At 45.2% G+C, this 19,711-nt stretch overlaps 1 protein-coding gene across 4 annotated transcripts in view; it reads left to right on the forward strand.

Moving 5' to 3' along the window:
* The first annotated feature begins 7,964 nt into the window (after positions 1 to 7,964).
* The window catches only part of LOC144680376 (uncharacterized), a 99,796-nt gene continuing 88,049 nt past the window's right edge, over positions 7,965 to 19,711 (forward strand). For 2 of the 4 annotated variants that reach the window (XR_013576555.1, XM_078541341.1), the window contains exon 1: positions 7,965 to 8,474. Coding sequence is in view for 3 of the 4 variants with exons in the window: in XM_078541341.1 (XP_078397467.1) it covers positions 8,406 to 8,474 (69 nt within the window). In the remaining variant the exon portion in view is untranslated. The remainder of the gene's footprint in view (positions 8,475 to 19,711) is intronic. The other 2 variants (XM_078541342.1, XM_078541340.1) reach the window with 2 other exon arrangements.

Raw genomic sequence — 19,711 nt, forward strand, 5'->3', positions numbered from 1 at the left:
TATATCGCTGTTCCTTCACTGTCGCTGGGTCAAAATCCTGGAAACTCCCTCCCTAACAGCATTGTGGGTGTACCTTCTCAAGGGCAATTAGGGATGGGCAATAAATGCTGGCCTTGCCAGTGACATACACTTCCCGTAAAATGAATACAAAACATGGTTGCTGGAGCTGCAAAGGCAAGCTCGGGAACATCAGGAAGGGATGTCTGCTGCACTCCTCAGATTGCGAGGCACAATGGAGGAGTCTGTCTGCCTTCAGCCTGAGATGATAGTGCTGGCATGCCAACACATCGAGGTCAACACTGGTAGGATGGCGGCTGCCAAGAGAGACCTTGGTGCAGGGCATCGGTCCTGCACTGCTGCATGGGCTGAACTCCATTGCTGAAGCCATAGTTGGCCTCCAATAGCATCAACGTGAGTGGGGTACGGGGCAGCTCAATCTCACTCTAGTTTCTCCTTCTTCTCAAGGAGCCAGTGAAGGGCCCTCGGGCACCTATAGGGAGGCAGATCAGCAGGTGCACACCCTGGGGCCATCCACCCAGGTGACTCTGCGAGTGTCCAGCCCATCCGAATCCCCTCTTCCTGTGACCCCAACAGCTCCAGTTCCACAGGCCAAGGGCAGTACCACCACCACACAGCAGGACCCCATGTAAGCCATGAAGCATACAGCTAGGTCACCAGGCTCCATTTTCCTGATGTACTCCTCCTGCAAGATGTAAGAGAGAGACATGTGGGTTAACATGGGTGTATTAAGGACCTCTCTTGGTTAAGTCTGAAGGCCCCTTAATGCAGCCCGGAGAGTGCTGGTCACCACTTGGATGGCCAGAGATTAGTGCGCTGCATGGCTGCCTGAAACCCCACCCACCTCTGCCCCACTCCACCTGACCGATTGGCAGCAGCTTTGCCCATTGGACTGCATGCTGTGCTCTCAGCTCAGGGGCAGGCATTCTCCTAACCCGTGCTGCAAGGCTGCACTATTAGCTTGAACCATGGGGGAGACTGGTCCAAACCAGGTTGATGACATTGCAAGGGGCTGTGAACGCCTCCACCAGTGACTGCTCCATGACCAGCTTTAGCAAGGAGATTGTACAACGTGTGCTGTCCAACTGTTCTGCAGTCCTCTAAAACGCTCATTAGTTTGCAGTCTGTGCTCGAGAGGTGAAAAGATCAGAAGCATTTTGTGGCACTTTCATGCCTCTGTGTTGCTTGATTGGGCAGATAATCTAGAGGCCCAACTCCATGCATGTCAGTGTGGCTGTGTCTGAACTGTCTGAGGTGCCGAGGAATGGTCAATTTATGCAAGGTTTCCCTAATGCGTGGCCATTTCCCTCTCCCACCACAGCATGTGCTAGTGCACTTCCATCAGACCACGTTGCCTTGCCCCCACCAACTGCACTGTCAGCCAGCCGGGTAAAAGTGACTTGCCTTTGTCCTCGTCTGAATGCGTGGCGCCTCTTCCTTGAGGTTGAACGGGCGACCCTCGTGAGTGCTGAACAACATTAGTGTGCACTCACCTCCAAGTTCCCTTTGAAGTTCAGCTCGCCAGGTGCAGGCCTTTTAAAGGCTGTTGTGAAACACGTTGGCGTGCAATCACACTGACATGCCTGGATGATCCAGCGTGGGAGGATGATTATGGTGAGCAGGGTTTATAATTATACGCAGATGTATTTAAATGATGTTCCTGACGTGCAGCGGTGAGAAACGCTGTTCACCATTGACAGGTGGAGTGGACAGTCACAAACTGGTTTCACGATGGCGTGAAACCGATTTTTGGCCTTCTTGCCATATTGCCCACTCACTCCTGCCATGACACCTGACGCCAACGGGAACGGAAAATTCCATCCATAGTGTCCAACATTAGACGTAATTCCATGACTGAACAACACTTGCTAAACAATCCTGATTGTGCCAAGACTTACATTGACAAACAATTTAAGATTATCAGCCGGGCTTGTAGTGTCGCTCACTTACATGTGCTAGAAGCTACAGATATTCACATACAGGGCCCTGTCCTTTTCAGACAGAAGGAACATGTCCATGCATTGTGCCTTTCTCAACTAAACAAAAGTTTGGGGGACAGCTATTCCCTGGTTCATTCTCCATGGCAGTGCAATGACCAATCAGAATCGACCTGCCTGGTTTGAATTTAAACAGAAGCTTGGCAGTTAACTGTTCCTAGTGCATTCTCCATGGCAATGCCTCTACTGATCAGAGTCCACTTGTCAACCAATCAGCACTCTCTTCTCATGCAGTATAAATTGTTGTTTCCTTTACAAATGGTATTTTTGTGAACCTGTTGTGATGAATGCAAGATGGAAAGCTTCAACACTGTGTTTCTTTTTTCAGCGATCTTCCACTTTTGCTAAATTATCACACTGCATGAGCGGAAATTTCCTCCGATATTGGGAAGACTGAATCCACTGTCTTTGGACCCTGCCTCAAACTCCTTTCCCTCACTACCAATTCCATCCCTCTCCTTGGTGACTGTCTGAAATTGAACCCGACTGTTTGCAGCCTTGGTGCCGTATTTGACCATGAGATGAGCTGCTGAACACATTTCCACGCCATCGCTAAAGATCGTGTATTTCCTCCCCTGTAAGATATGCCAACTCAGCCCCTGCCTCAGCTCATCTGCTGCTTTTGGCCATCTGCCCTAATATCGCCTCACATGACTTGGTGTCAACCTTTGTTTTATAGTGCTACAGTGAAGCACCTTGGGACGTTTTATTACATTAAACGTATTATGTAAATATATGTTGTGGTTATTTGGAATTATACCCTTTATTTTATATTGCTTATCCTCATTCTTCCTACCAAAATGCATCACTTCACACTTCTGTGCATTAAAGTTCACCTGCCACATGAATGCCCTTGGTACCATTTTGCCAGTTTGACCCTCAGATTCTTCCCTTGTTCTATCTAATCTTTCAGTACGCTATGCAATACCCTCCCCACCTTTCTGCATCTTCACTTTATTGAAATTAAAAATCACTACACCACCTCCTAACCTGACTTAATTCTCAGGTATTCAGAGCTGTGAGATCCCTTCCCTCCCTCTTATAATCTTCAGCCCTTTAAAATTTAAATTTCATGTCACCTTACTTCTCCATATTGATTTACTCTTCCTTCTCTCCTACTCTTTATTCCTTAAACCAGTGCAGCCCTGCACTGTGTGCCTTGACTCCACACATGAAAGATGGTGGGCCCCTTTCCATTGCACATGGATCCGGGTGGTAGAGACTCATGTGGTTACTCGTTTACAGTCATTGTAACCAGTTCATTTTCAGTAAGGTTTAAATTAACTGCAGAGGCTGAGCGCTGTGTTTTTTAAATCAAGATAATTACAGGGTGGCCAGTTTTGAAATTCAGTCCCATTTATGTGGTCCAAGTGCCATACTTAGGTGCATCTGTTAAGATCACTTATGGTCAAATTCTTTCCTTGGTCAAAAACATGAAGGCAAGAGACTCTATTGAGTCTCAACGTAATGACAATATAATATTAGGAAATAGGAATCTGTTAGGAATGTACTAAGCCTGAATGGAATATTTATTTTATTCATTCCCTGGATATGTGCATTGCTGGCAAGTCTGCCATTTATTAGTCATCCCCAGTTGTTCCATGAGGTGGTGGTGAGCCTTCTTGTTGATCTGTTGTAATCCATGTGGTGAAGCTGCTGTCAAAATATTGTTACGTAAGGAGTCCCAGGATTTTAATCCAGTGCCGATGAAGCAAGGGTGATATATTTCCACGGCAGGATGATGTGTGACTTGGAAGAAACTATGTGGTGATGGTGTTCCCATGCATCTGCTGCCCTCGTCGTTCTGGGTGGTAGAAATCACAGGTTTGGGAGGTGTTGCAGAAGAAACCTTGGTGAGTTGCTGCAGAGCATCCTGCAGGTAGTACACACGACAGCTACTGTGCATTGGTAGTGGAGAGAATGGACATTAAAGGTAGTAGCTGGGCTGTCGATCAAACTGACTGCTTCATCCTGGATGGCATTGGTTTTCCTGTGTGTTGTTGGAGCTGCACTCATCCAGGCAAGTGCAGAGCATTCCATCACAGTCCTGACTTGTGCCTTGTAGGTTGGAGAGAGACTTTGCAGAGTCAGGAGGTTAGTCAATCGCCACAGAGTGCCCACCAACTCTTATAGCCACAGTATTTATGTGACTGGCCCAGTCAAGTTTCTGTCAAATGGTAACCTTCATGATGTTATTGGTGGGGGATTTGGCAATTATAATGCTGTTGAACATCAAGGGGAGATGGTTAGATTCTCTCTTGTGGGAGATGGTCATTGTCTGGCACTTGTGATCCAAATGTTATGCACTGCTTATCAGCCCAAGCCTGATTGTGGTCCAGGTCTTGCTGCATACGGACACAGACTGCTTCACTGTCAGAGAAGTTGCAAGTAGTACTCAACATAATGCAATCAACAGTGAATATCCTGCTTCTGACCTTATGATGGAGGGAAGGTCATTGATGAAGCAGCTGAAGATGGTTGGGCCTAGAACATTGCCCTGAGGAACTCCTGTAGGGATGTCCTGGAACTGAGGCCTTCAAGAACCATGATCATCTGTGCTTGAACTAGACATGATTCCAACCAGTGGAGAATTTACCTCCTGACTCTCATTGTCCTCAGCTTTACTGGAGCTCCTTGATGCCACACTTGGTCAAATCAAATGCTGCGTTGGTGTCAAGAGCAGTCGCTCTCACCTCAGCTTTTGAGTTCACCTCACCTTTTGAGTTGAGCTTTTTTATCCCTGTTTGGACCAAGGCTACAATGAAGTCAAACTGTACATTAGTAAGTGGGTTATTGCTGAATTGGTGTTGCTTGATAGCACTGTCAATGACACATTCCATCACTTTGCTAATGACTGACAGTAGGACTTGGGCTAGACAGCCACGGGAGGCCCAAACATGCTGAGAGGGTCGCCTGGGAAAGTCTGGCGGACATTTCTCTGTGAAATAATTTCAACTCCCGCCTCTGGAAGAATTACTCTTGCATCCCGGGTGAGGTCGAGGACATTGAGTTCGAATGGACCATGTGCAAGACCTCAATCCTTGAAAAGCTGTGGCTTGAAGGCCGTTAGTGCCTGTCATGGTGCCAACCCTAGGACACCAGTGGTGAGGGAGGCTTTCAAATCGAAGAAGGAGGCTTCCCGGGCAATGCTGGCGGAGAGGTCTCCTGATTCGGTTGAGAGGTACCAGCAGGCCAGGAGGACTACAGCAGCCGCTGAAGTGAAAGCTGGGAGAGGCCACGGAGACTGATTATCGGACGGCATCAAAGTTGTTCTGGAAAACCATTCGACACCTTAGGAGAGGTCACCCAAGCTGTTCTCAGCAAAGGTGGGGAAATACTGACCACAACTGGGGAGGTCGCCGAGTGGTGGAAGGAACACTTTGGGGAACTCCTCAACCCGGTGGACACATCCTCCTGACAGGAGGCAGTGCCAGAACCCTCCAGCGAGATCGGATCTATTGCTGATGGTGAGGTCGCTGTGGTGGTCAGGGGCCTCTGTGGCGGTAAGGCAGCAGGCGTGGACGAGATTCATCCGGAGATGTTGTAGGCGCCGGACAAGTTTGGGGTCTTGTGGTTAATACGCCTCTGCACTGTTACGTGGAAGGCAGGGACTGTACCGCTGGATTGGCAAACTAGGGTGGTGGTCCCCACCTTTAAGGAAGGGGACCAGAGGGTGTGTTCCAATAATAGAGGGATCACACTCCTCAGCCTCCCCAGGAAAGCCTATGCCAGAGTGCTGGAGAGGAGGCTCTGTCCCTTAGTCGAACCTCGGATTCAGGAGAAACAATGCGGATTTCACCCTGGCCGTGGGACAGTGGACCAGCTCTTTGCCCTCTCATGTATATTTGAGGGTTCGTGGGAGTTTGCTAATCCGGTCTACCTCTGTTTTGTGGAGCTGGAGAAGGCGTACGACTGTGTTCCTCAGGATATTTTATGGGAGGTGCTGCAGGAATATGAGGTGCTGGGGCGGCTTCTGTGTGCTATCAGGTTCCTCTAGCCACAGAGCGAGAGTTGTGTCCGCATTCCCGGTGTTGTCGAATACGTTCAAGGTGGGGCGTTGGACTCCGCCGAGGGTGCATCTTGTCTCCACTCCTGTTCGTGATTTTCACGGACAGGATATCAAGGCGCAGCCGAGGTACGGAGAACATCCAGTTTGGGGGCTTGAGAGTGACATCTCTGCTGTGATCGATTGTTTCGCTGCCCAGTGTGACGCGGCTGGGATGTGGATCAGCACCTCCAAACCTGAGGTCACAGTTCTCTCCCGGAAAGGAGTGGGTTGCTATCTCCAGGTGATGGCGGGGGGAGTGGGAGACTGACCAGTGGATCGGTGCAGTGGCCGCACTTCTGCAGGCACCTTACCAATCCACGGTGGTGAAGCAGGAGCTGAGTTTTAGGGTTGAAGCTCTTGGTTTACCGGTCGATCTACGTCCCCATCCTCACCTATGGTCATGAACTGTGGGTAATGACTGAAGGGATTGTGGGTGTAAGCGGCGGAAATGAGGTTCCTCTGCAGGGTTGCTCTGGGACAGGATGAGGAGTTCGGCAATCTGGGAAAGCCTCAGAATAGAGTCGCTGCTCCTCCGGATCAAGGTGGGGGGGTGGGGGGGGGGGGCCAGTTGAGGTGGTTCGGGCACCTGATAAGGATGCCCCCTGGTAGGTTCCTGCTGGAGCTGTACCGGGCACAGCCCACTGGGCGGAGACCTTGAGGCCGACCCAGGACACGCTGGAGCGATTACATCTCTCAGCTGGCCTGGGAACACCTGGCAATCCCCCAGGAGGAGTTGGAAGCTGTGGCTGAGGAAAGGGAAGTCTGGCTGGCCCTGCTCAGCTTACTACCAGCGTGACCCTCACCAGGAGAGGCGGTGTGAAAATGGATGGATTACAGAGCAGGCTCGAGGGGCTGAATGGCCTACTCCTGCTCCTATTTCTTGCACTCTCGTGCTGTGTTCTTGTATGCTCCTCTGCACCCCTCTAGAAGTTCCCTTGCTTGATGGTAATGATAGAGTGAGGGATTTGCCAGGCCATGAGGCTGAATGCTGCTGTTACTGACGGACTACAGCAACTCATGGATGCCCAGTTTTGAGCTGCTGGATCTATTCTGAATGTATCTACAACGTGCAGGGTTACGGGGAAAAGGCAGGAGATTGGCACTAAGTTAAAATGCTCAGAGAGAGCAGGTGCAGACACGATGGGCCGAGCGGCCTCCTCCTGCACTGCAACAATTCTGTGATTCTCTAACTGAAAGTGTGTGTAGAAATCGAGTTATAAAGCATGGAAGGAGACCTATTCAGCCCATTTTGCCTGTGCTGGCTCTTTGAACGATTAGTCCCACTGCCCTCCCCTCTCCAACCATGCAATCTTTTTTTCGTTTTAAACTAAATCAAATTAAATTTGAAAATAAATTAACCCAATGCCCTTTATTGAGTCTGTGCAAACACACACACACAGACACGCATATTTGCATAAAGTTATCCATCTGCATGTCAGCATACTTTTCACAAGGATTACTACATCAGTTACAAGCATCATAAATACAAACTGGAATATTGCCGTGCAAACCTCTCATTACAATTAACACCTTTAACTCGCAGACAGCCCCAGACAGCTAATGTGTTACAATTACCAACAGGGGGTGTCAAAAGTACAAGATTTAAGGGAAAGAGAGAGCTTCTTTCAGGTTTAACTCCGCCCCTTAGGGCTGATGCCAGCCTTTCTCTGCTCATGTTATTTTTTTTTTCCCCTTTGGGCCACTTAGCTGTCACTGAGCTGGGGTGGGTGGGGGGTTCTCTCCGTTAAGTTTCAGGTCAGTGCTGGTTGTCGGGGTGCTGGAAGGTCGGTGGGCTGAGGAGAGATGGTAACGTCCTAATATCAGGGGAACGAGTGGTGGTGGGGGGTGGGCTGCACGCTTTATGCGTAAAGGCTGCTTCCTCATCGACCCTCCCCCATTCAAACATCATTAAAATCTTCAACAGCCTGTGTGAGCAGAGAGAGAGAGAGTGTGTGTGTCTGTATGTATGTGTGTGTAGGTCCTGGGATCTTATAAGCAGCGGATCTTGGTTATCGTTAAGCTGCGGATCATTCTTATCCCCTCCCCACTACCACCACCTCCCTCCAACAAAACCCTACTCCCATTGCATCGTTTAATAGAGGAGATCGGACTCAAAGGAGGCGGTCAGGAGGAAGGCTTTAGTATTGGTAGCGTCTGCAGAATCAACAAGTTCCCTCGCAGCTATTGGCATCTCTCGGGATCCCCTCTTGTCCTGCCTTAACTGACTGATATTTAACACACCTACTTCCAACTTCTTCTTGGTTTTTTTTTTAAATGTTTCCAATCTTATAAACCCTTGGGGTTTTTTTTTGGTTGTTGTTGCTGTTGTTGCTTTTGACACAATGCTGAAGGTCCTGACCAAAAAGCTCAGAGCGCAGACGCTAAATGAGATCCAGCCCGTTCAAGTTAAGGTGAGTAGGGCTCGTGTTTGCAACTTTTTAAAAAAAAATATATATATATATATATCTCGCAGGAGCGTGTGAATAACCTTGTCAGTTTATGAATGGACCATCTGACACGTGAAGAAAGAAGCCCGTTTCGTGGGCTCGCTGAACATTGAGAGTTAGTTAATTATTCGATTATCTTGAGATGTTTAATACGAGTTAATACGAGTTATCCATTAAACCAGAGGGGTTTTTTAAAAAAAAAATAAATAGAATTGTGATACTTTTAAACCCGTTTCTTAAAAAAATCGATCCCTGGCTTAACTTGACATATTAGCATTTAGATATCTATCGATAGATGTTACACATTTCATTTATGTGTGTGTTCACACAGTTTGATAAAATGCCATATTGCTTAATATTTTGTGTAAAAAGGACTGCCTCACCTCTTGTTTCCCTTCCTGTGCCTCACATACATGGCCCATTTACAGCCCCATATCTCAAACAATGATTTTTCTCTGCCCGTGGGAAGTTGTGGTGATTCCCTGAGTTACAAGGGGCTCTTGGATATGTGAGGGAGTGAGCCGAGGGTCATTGGAGAGGTATATGCTGCTTAATGTGCAGAGAAGGTGTTGACCTCTTTGGAAGCTGCTGAATACATTGAGCTGGCACCTAGTCAGCTGGTAACATATGCCCACTTGCTGTGCTACAGAGTGGTTGGTTGGAGTGAACCTGCTTACCCATTCTCCACCTGTCCTCCACCCCCCACCTTCCCATCGACTGCTGGTGATTCTCGGAAGCAGTTTTTCACTTCTGCCAGGAGGCACTGAGTGATGGTCTTGAAAAAGACTGGCACGTGAACCAGTCTGCGCTGCTCCTGTTCTTCCTGCTGCTGGGTGACGTCTGTCATGGCACTGGATAGCGGAGAGCAGGAGTAGGGCATAAGGTGTGTTTATCGAAACTGTGGCCCAAACTGGTCAGCCTGATAACTGAACCCTTAGATAATGTAAATAATGATGACTTGCTGGTACTGGAAATGCTGATTTAGATGATTACTTGCTACCTCCAAGGAGTAGTTGAGGTGAATAGCATTGATGCATTGAACACATGAGAGGGCAAGAACTAGATGGATTTGTTGATGGAGTTGGATGAGGTAGGGCTGAAGGAAGCTCATGTGACTGGCATGGCTCCGTTGGGCCGAATGGCTTGTTTCTGTCCCCAAATGTTTTTGGGAAGGGACACAACACCCAGTGTTAACTTATCTTGCTCAACATTGGCCATTGCATGACTGATCTAGATTTCTAGCCCCCTGACAGCCAGTTTGAGGGAGGTAAAGTTCAATGGACACAATCCTGTGCATTTCAGCCATTCCAAACCTGTGGAGTTGCTAACGCTCCAGGATTATCCTGGAGTCCAATTAAAGATTAATCTCCAGGACACCAGCTGTGAATAATCCAGGAGATAATTCCTAGGAGCATTAAACAAAATTGTTTTTTGCCATCATCTTTTGAATAATTTTATTTACTTAAAATAAAATTGCGGATAAGAAAGTGTTGTTTAATTGGATGATTCTTGACTGCCAACCAGCTAATGATGAGTCTGTGGAGCTTCCAGTTGGTTTGGGAAGGTGGCGTTCCAAGATGCTGGACATATCGGATAACCAATGATGGGAGCGCGGGGGCGGGGTTGTTGGCAGGTGACCCTGACAAAATTTCCTGGGCTAGGGTCCAACCGGATTTGGCAACGTGACCAAGGTGTGTTTTCCGAGTGGGCTATTTATATAGGGGAGAAACAGGCAATGCCTCTTTAATCACTAAAAGAGGAATTCCACCACACCCCACCCTTCCCCCTTTCCCAGCCTTTACTACCATTTCCTTCCATTACAGTATGTGTCTAATTGTAAATGGACTGTGTGAGGAATTGTGTTTGTCAACCTATACTAATCCCCAGAATAAAGAAGGCAATATCTCTATCTCTGTGTTTTTAATATGGCCACTGTGGCATGAGCAGTATTTATTTATTGTCCATCCCTAATTGCCCTTGAGAAGGTGGTAGTGAGCTGCCTTCTTGAACCGCTGCAGTCGGTGTGATGCAGGTACACCCACAGTGTTGTTACGAAGGAGTTCCAGGATTTTGACCCGGCAGTTATATTTCTAAGGATGATGTGGCCTGCTGTCCTTGTTCTTCGGGGTGGTAGAAGTCATGGATTTAGAAGATGCTGTCGAAGGGGCCTTGGCAAGTTGTTGCAGTGCATCTTGTACCTCTCTATCTCTACAATTAATATTAATCTGTAGAGGAAAAAAACAAAACAATAATATGCTGAATCATCAACAGCCTTCAGCAAAACAAGGTCTTCAGAGGTGAGTTGATGGATTGAGCCTTCGTAGGGTAATGTTGCTGTAGTCAAGACAATGTGCTGTTACTTGATTGTTGCTGGTTGAATTAGATATGATTTCACAGTTTACTTAGATGATTGTCTGCTTTCTGTATTGATGCAGCAGCAACAACAAATGCTTTGTTCTGACAAGAGGGGCCCACCAGCATACTTGTAGCACGAAGGAATTCTGTTAAGCTTCATCAGATTTAAAGTGACAGAGGCACACTTGTATCAACAGATTGGGGATTGTGTCCAGCCTTGGAAGTTTACAACTGCCCTTCCTCCCATGCAGATTTCTCCCCTTGTTTCTGAAGGCATCAACTGGGCCACAAGTCCTCAGGTGCTGGCAGCTCTCTGGCGTCTGTTGTCCTCTTAACTGGCACCCTGTCCTGTTCACCCATTACCTCTGTTTTCATTGATGTATAATAGTTCCTATTAAACAACAGCTCATACCTATCAACATACGAATTAGGAGCAGGAGTAGGCCATTCGACCCCTTGAGAGCCTGCTCCGCCATTTGGTAAAATCATGGCTGACCTGATTTTGGCCCCAACTCTGACAAGGGAGCCAATGCGTATAGGGGCAGACAGGAAAGTAGAGTCAAACTCAGCCTTAAAAATATTCAGTGGCTCTGCCTCCACGGCTCTCTGGGGTAGGGAATTCCACGGACTAAGGACAATTTTAAAATTCTCATCCTTGTTTTCAAATCCCTCCATGGCCTCGCCCCTCCCTACCTCTGTAACCTCCACCAGCCCCACAACCTTCCGAGATCTCTGCACCCCCATTTCTGGCCTCTTGCACCGGTTTTTAATTGTTCCACACTTGTTGGCCATGCCTTCACCTACCTCGGCCCTGCACTCTGAAATTCTCTCCCTAAACCTCTCTGCCTCTGTATCTCTCTTACCTCTCTTTAAGATGCTGCTTAAAATCTTTTTTTGTTTGTTTGAACTTTTGATCATCTCTAATATGTGGCACAGTGTCAAATTTTGTTTGATTACAATTCTGAAGAGCATGTTGGGATGTTCTGATACATTAAAGGAGCTATATAAATACAAATTGTTCCTGTCATTCCAAGTGCCCATTTCTTATGTTGTGTGATACCTCTCTGCTTCTGTGAATGGATGTGGATATATAATCTTTTTTTTTAATTGCTTGCGTTTGCTTATCATCACCTCAGGATGTCCCAAGGTGCTTTACAGCCAATTTGTAATATTGGAAATGCAGCAGGCAGCTTGCACACAACGAGCTCCCGCAAAGAACAGTTAAATAAATGACCAGGTAATGTTCCCGCAGTGTTTGGTAATTTTCACAGGCCTGCAGGTGATTGATCAGCCTCTGCTCCAGATGGCAGTGTAGCCGGAGTCAATAGAAGTTTAGTCTGGGAATTGCTGTGAAGAGCGAAATAACAAGAAAATAAGGTTTTAAAAACAAAAGAAAAACCCTCTGTAACTAAGTTTCCGGTCTCAACTAAAGTGGCTCCATTTCCCCATTGAGGCCAGATGCCAAGTTATACCAGGGTGCTAAGCAGCTAGATTGGCATGGACAGATGTTAGGGAACAGACCATTTTCTGTTAACATTTGGGATTAGGCCTGATGCTAGAGAATAGAAGGGAATCAATAACTTTAAAATTGGAGGGTGTAGTGGAATGAAAGAAAGAATGCTTTTGAAGTTTACTGCTCTTAAATGGCTTTTAAGAGCAATTTCTATCTCTTTGTCTCTCTTTTCCCCGCTTTAAGGTGCTTTTTAAAATCACCATTATCTAATATTTCCTTAAGTGGCTTAGTGTCTGATTTTGTTTTTGCCCCTGCATATTGCCTTGTAATGTTTTTTGATGTTAAGAGATCTATGTAAATGCAAGTTGTTGTTGTTTCCCACGTTCTGCAAACACAGGGCTGGTGTTACATTCAGTTGTCACTTGGACCTTTTCCTGGCTCTTGTCTTCACAAGGGACGATATTGAGTGAATCAGGAGAGACCTTGACTTGCCATCCCTCCAATCTCATAGCTGTGAACAGGGGACTGAGGCACTACACGTACAGAATGAAAATGCAGCTTAATTGGCTTCACAATCATGCCTTGTAAGAGTAACGGGGATAAGGATTGCTTATGGGAGTGTGAAGTGTAATACTTGCCAAAGGCTAGGTTTGGAGGATGTCAAGATGACAAAGGTTGACAATGTTAGGTCAACTGCAAGCAGATTAGTGCTTCAGTGTAAGAATGGACCTTGCTAACATGCTGTGAACATCATGGCACCAACTGGAAAGCCATACATTAAAGCCATAGGCCATCACTATCACACATATTCATTCCCTTATGACTCTCAAAAGGCCTGAAAGCAGAATATGTGTGAGGACAGTGGGAGGTCATTTTTATTGCATACAAACATATGAATTAGGAGCAGGAGTAGGCCACTCGGCCCCTCGAGCCTGTTCCACCATTCAGTAAGAGCATGGCTGATCTGATTGTAACCTCAACTCCACATTCCTGTCTACCCCTGATAGCCTTTCACCGCCTTTTCAGGAAGAGAGTTCCAAAGACACTCAACCCTCTGAGAGAAAACAATTTCTCCTCATCTCTGTCTTAAATGGTCAACCCCTTATTTTTAAACGGTGACCCCTAGTTCTAGATTCACCCAGAAGGGGAAGCATCCTTTCCACATCCACCCTGTCAAGAACCCTCAGGATCTTATATGTTTCAATCAAGTTGCCTCTTACTCTTCTAAACTTCAGCGGATACAAGCTTAGCCTGTCCAACAATTCCTCAAGACAACCTGCCTATGGCCGGGTATTAGTCTAATAAACCTTCTCTGAACTGCTTCCAAGGCATTTACAACCTTCCTTAAATAAGGAGGCCAATACTGTAACAGTACTGCAGATGTGGTCTCACAAATGCCCTGTATAACTGAAGCATAACCTCCCTACTTTTGCACTCAATTCCCATCGTAATAAACAACAACATTTTATTAGCTTTCCTGATTATTTGCTTTACCTGCATACTAGTCTTTTGTGATACACGCACTAGGACACCCAGATCCCTCTGAATCTGAGCTCTGCAATCTCTCACCATTTAGATAATAAGCTTTTTTATTCTTCCTGCCAAAATGGACAATTTCACATTTGCCCACACTATCCTCCATTTGCCAGATCTTTGCCCACTTACTTAACCTATCCATATCCATTTGTAGCCTCCTTATGTCCTTTTCACAACTTATTTTCCTACTTATCTTTGAATAGTCAGCAATTTACCAATCATTCCTCTGGTCCCTTCATCAAAGTCATTTATATAAATTATAAGAAGTTGAGGCCTCGGCACTGATCCCTGTGGAACACCACTTGTTACATCTTGCCAACCAGAAAATGACCCATTTATACTTCCTGTTAGCTAGCCAATCTTCTATCCATGCCAATATGTAACCCCCTTTACCAAGCGCTTTTACTTTCCGCAATAACCTTTGTGGCACCTTATCAAATGCTTTCTGGAAATCTAAATATGGTACATCCACCGGTTCCCCTTTATCCACAGCACATGTTGTTACTTCAAAGAACTCCAATAAATTGGTTAAACATAAATTCCCTTTCATAAACCCATGTTTACCCTACCTGATTACCTTTATAATATCTTTAATAACTTCTAGCATTTTCCCTAAGACAGGTATTAAGCTAACTGGCCTGTAGTTTCCTGCTTTCTGTCTCCCTCCTTTTCGAATAAAAGGAGTTCATTACATTTGCTATTTTCCAATCGAATGGAACCTTCCCCGAATCTAGGGAGTTTCGGAAAATTAAAAGCAACACGTCAGCTATCTCACTAGCCACTTCTTTTAAGACCCTCGGATGAAGCCCATCAGGACTTGGGGACTTATCAGCCCTCAGCTCCACCAATTTGCTCAGTACTACCTCCTGGGTGATTGTAATTTTCTTGAGTTCCTCCCTCCCTTCCATCTCCTGATTTACAGCTATTTCTTGGATGTCACTTGTATCCTCTATAGTGAAGATTGATGCAAAATACCTTGTTCTATTCACCTGCCATTTCTATTTTTCATTATTAATTCCCCAGACTCACTTTCTAAAGGACCTTTGTTAATTAAAAAAAATATATCTTTATAAACTCTTACTTTATATTTCTACCTAGCTTTCTCTTGTACTGATTTTTTCCTCCTTATCAATTTTTTAGTCCTTCGTTGCAGTATTTAAATTCTGTCCAATCTTCTGACCTGCCGTCCATTTTGCACAAATATATGCTTTTTCTTTGACACTACCTTTTTTTAGTTAACCACAGATGGTGGGTCCTCCCTTTGGAATTTTTCTTTCTTGTTGGAATATACCTATTCTGTGTTTTCTGAACACAGTGTCTCTGCCACTGCATCTCTATTGACCTATCCCTTTAATCTAATTTGCCAGTTCACTTTAGCTAGCTCAACTTTCATGCCTTCATAATTGCCCTTACTTAAGTTTAAAATACTGGTCTTGGACCCACTCTTCTCTTCCTCAAAATGAATGTAAAACTTAATAATATTATGATCGTTGCTACCTAAGGGCACCTTCAACACCGGATCATCACTTAATCCTGTCGCGTTGCACAATACCAGGTCTGGTATACCCTGCCCTTTGGTTGGCTCCAGAATGTGCTGTTCTAAGAAACTATTCGGAAAACATTCCATGATCTGCTCATCTAGGATACCTTTTCGCATCTGATTTTTCTGGTCTATATGTAGATTAAAATCCCCCATGGTTATCGTTGTAGCTTTCTGACAAGCTCCCATTATCTCTTCCTTTATACTATGTCCTACCATGCAGTTACTGTTAGGGAGCCTGTGCATCAGTCCCACAAATGACAACTTGTCTTTATCATTTCTCATCTCAACCTGAACTGCTTCTACAACCTGGTTTCCCGAACTTGGGTCATCCCTCTCTATTGTGCTAATACCATCATTAATTAACTGAGCCACCTCTCCACCTTTTCCTAGCTTCCTGTCATTCCTGAATGTCATGTACCCTTCAATATTCAGGTCCTAATCCATGTCATCCTGCAGTTCAATTAGGTGATTATGTGATCAGATGGTTCAGGTTAGAAAAGGATTAGTTCTTGATTTGAGCTGATTTTGGTCAGGGGAGCAATAAAAGTGCTACACTTCGATGTGCACTTGAAAAAGAAAATATTGCAGGGGTGGGTTGGGGTTAATTGGATAGCACTCTTCAAAGATCAGCACAGGTACAATGGGCCAAATGGCCTCGTTCTCTGCTGTATGATTTTATGATGTTATGATCAGAGTACTTGCTGGATTGCAGAAGTGAAAATTGTCCTGGTTCTTTCACCTCCTGATTGGTATTCAGTGTCCTTTTGTTGCCATGCATAAAAACAGAAAATGCTGGAAGCACGTGGCAGGTCAGGCAGCCTCAGTAGGAAGAGAACCTTCTTCGAATGACCTTTTGCCAGAATGGGTTTCCGATCATAACCTGAAACTTTTAAGACTGTATATCTTGTCACAGATGCTGTCTGACCCTCCACTGAGTAACTCCCGTATTTCCTGTTTATATTTCAGATTTCCATGATTTTGCTTTTGTTATAGTTAGATGGTATTATACATTCTTCTGTGTTTTCCCTTAATCCACTTGGTCCCTCTTTTTGCCTGCTCCTCTTTATTTTTTTTTTGACTGTGAATATTTGCCAGTGTGCTTGCATGCCTTCTGCGGCTGCATTACGGGGTTTACGTGTGTTTTCTCCCCTTTGAAAATAAGGAGAAGACAAGACTTGCTTATGGACGTGAAATGTCCCAGCATTCCTAGCAGAAGTGGATGCCCCCTATTAAATGTAGAGCCTCTAGTTGGAATAGAGGGCTTTCAGTCCTGCAAAGGATTCTGGGATATCTCCACTTCCATGACGTCCCTTTGTTACCCCTTGTTTCCAGTGACAGAGAAAAAGCACAATCAAGGCTAGAAATAAAGAACACAATGCGAATAAGCTGTTAGCCTCCCGCCCATGTCGGGGATTGGTTGGTCTTCACCTGACCTGTGATTCGATGAGAATAAAGAGGCTTTTGTGTTGCCCACATGGTTGCAAAGCAAAATGCTGTCGATTGATTGATTGGGAGCGGTTTTTTTCCTCCCCCACAGCAGAATTAAAATGGACCTGTTTACGAAACAAACTGTACCAGAGATTGTTTTGTGAATTTACCAGTAATCCTCGTGACCTTTCCTCATTAGGCCCAAAGGAGGAAACACAAAAAACTGCGGATGCTGGAAATCCAAAACAAAAATAAAAATACCTGGAAAAACTCAGAAGGTCTGGCAGCATCTGTGGAGAGGGACACAGTTAACGTTTTGAGTCCGTATGACTCTTCAACAGAACTAAGTAAAAATAGAAGAGAGATGAAATATAAGCTGGTTTAAGGGGGGTGGGACAAGTAGAGCTGGATAGAGGGCCAGTGATAGGTGGAGATAGCCAAAAGATGTCATAGATAAAAGGACAAAGAGGTGTTGAAGGTGGTGATATTATCTAAGGAATGTGCTAATTAAGGGTAGAAAGCAGGACAAGCAAGGTACAGATAGCCCTAGTGGGGGTGGGGTGGGATGAAGGAATCGAAAAAGGCTAAAAGATTTTGTCTCTACCTTTTAGCCTTTTTCGATCCCTTCCCCCCACCCCGCCCCCACTAGGGCTATCTGTACCTTGCTTGTTCTGCTTTCTACCCTTAATTAGCACATTCCTTAGATAATATCACCACCTTTAACACCTCTTTGTCCTTTTGTCTATGACACCTTTTGGCTATCTCCACCTATCACTGGCCCTCTATCCAGCTCTACTTGTCCCACCCCCCCCCCTTAAACCCCCTTATATTTCACCTCTTTTCTATTTTTACTTAGTTCTGTTGAAGAGTCATAAGGACTCGAAATGTTAACTGTGTTCCTCTCCGCAGATGCTGCCAGACCTGCTGAGTTTTTCCACTTAAATTTGGGCGTAGTTTTGTTACTGGACCAGTAATCGAAAGGCCTAGACTCATACTGCAGCGAGTAGGAGTTTGACTCCACCGTGGCAATTTGAGAATTTAATTACATTTAAAAAAAAAACCTGAAAAAAAAATGGCTGGCATCTGTAAAGGTGACCATGAAGTTGTCAGATAGTTGCAAAAAAAATTAAACTTGGTCACTAATATCTTTTTGGGGAGGAAACCTGCCTTCCTTATACCTGATTTGGTTTACTTGTGAGTCCAGTTCCACATCAATGTGATTGATAACTGCTTTTTAAAGCTGCTGAGCAAACCACCCTGTTCTCACCCTGAGTAAAAAAAATACTAGCCTTGCAGCCACACCCTGAGAATGGCTGGTGCATTTTAATTCACTTGGGTTTCAAACAAGGGGGCACCTTAGAATTATAATGAAGGTGCCTCTTATTTCTATATCTTCACTTTCTATCTTCTGTACTATCAGATTAAATAAAGAATTTATGAGTAGTGAGCATATGTAGTGCAATTTATCAAAGTTTACGGATGATACAGAGGGAGGTGGGAAACTAAACTGTGAGGAGGATGCAAAGAGACTGCAAAGGAAAATATAGAGAGGTTAATTGAATGGGGAAGAAGGTGGCAGATGGAGTATAATGTGGGATAATGTGAGATTAATTGCTGTGGTAGGAAGAACAGAAAAGAAAGAAAAGCTTGCATTTGTATAGCACCTTTTGTGATATCAAGACATTCCAAAGTGCTTCACAGTGCAAGTCATTGTTGTAATAGAGGAAATGGAGCAGTCAATTTGCGCTCAGCAAACTCCCACAAACACTAATGTGATAATGACCAGGTAATCTGTTTTTTGCAATGCTGACTGAGGGCCGGGACACTAGGGATAACTCCCCTGCCCTTCTTCAAAATCATGTTGTGGAACCTTTTGTAATCACTTGAGAGGATGGACGGCCTCAGTTTAACATTTCATTGGGAAGATTGCACCTCTGACTGACAGTGCAGCACTCCCTCAGCACTGCAGTTTTGTTGGTCCGTCTAGTTTTGAGGCTGAAGTCCTGGAGTGGGACCAACCTTCTGACTCGGAGGCAAGTGTGGTGCCAACTGAGTCACAACTGGCAGCTGAAATTGGAATCTTTTAAAAAAGATGGAGACTGTTGGGCATTAATATTTAGAAGGGATGTGTGTCCTTGTACACAAATCAGAGAAAGTTAACATGCAGATGCAGCAAGCAATTAGGAAGGCAACTTGTAGTTGTCTTTTTGTTGCAAAGGCATTGGATTATAAAATTAAGGAAATCTTGTAGCAATTGGAACCAGAACTGCTCTACAGTGTGCATGGTCTCTGAACCTTAAGAAGGACATACTTGCCTCAGAGGCAGCAGTGTAAGTTCAGTAGATTTATTCCAAGGATGTGAGGGTTGCCCGAGGATGTGAGGGTTGTCCTGTGAGGAGAGGTTGAGTAGATTGGACCTATATTCTCTAGAACTTCAAAAGGTGATCCCATTGAGATGTAGTAAATTCATAAAACACCTGAGAGTCTACAAATACAACGAGCGAGTATCATAATCTTGGGATCAGATGTTGGGCATTTAGGACTGAGATGAGAACTTTCTTCACCTAGAGGGCCGTAAATGCTCAGTTGTTGAGTATGTTCAAGACTGAGGTTGATAGATTTTTGGACAGTGGAGCAATCAAGGGTGGGAAATAGGTTTGAAGTAGAAGATCACCATAATTAATGGTGGCCCAGGCTTGATGGGATGAATGGTTTACTCCCTGGTCCTTTTTCTTGTGTGATATTCAAAATTTGCTGACACAGATTGAATGTGTCAAACCTGAGAGAGGTTTGATGCAGACATGAGAGAGAGGGGATAGAAAGATATGGGGTCAGTGGGAGGAGGCTTGTGTGGAGTGTCAATACAGGCATAGACCAGTTGAGGCA

Source organism: Cetorhinus maximus, chromosome 5 (assembly GCF_964194155.1).
Source record: "Cetorhinus maximus chromosome 5, sCetMax3.hap1.1, whole genome shotgun sequence".
NCBI lineage: Eukaryota > Metazoa > Chordata > Chondrichthyes > Lamniformes > Cetorhinidae > Cetorhinus > Cetorhinus maximus.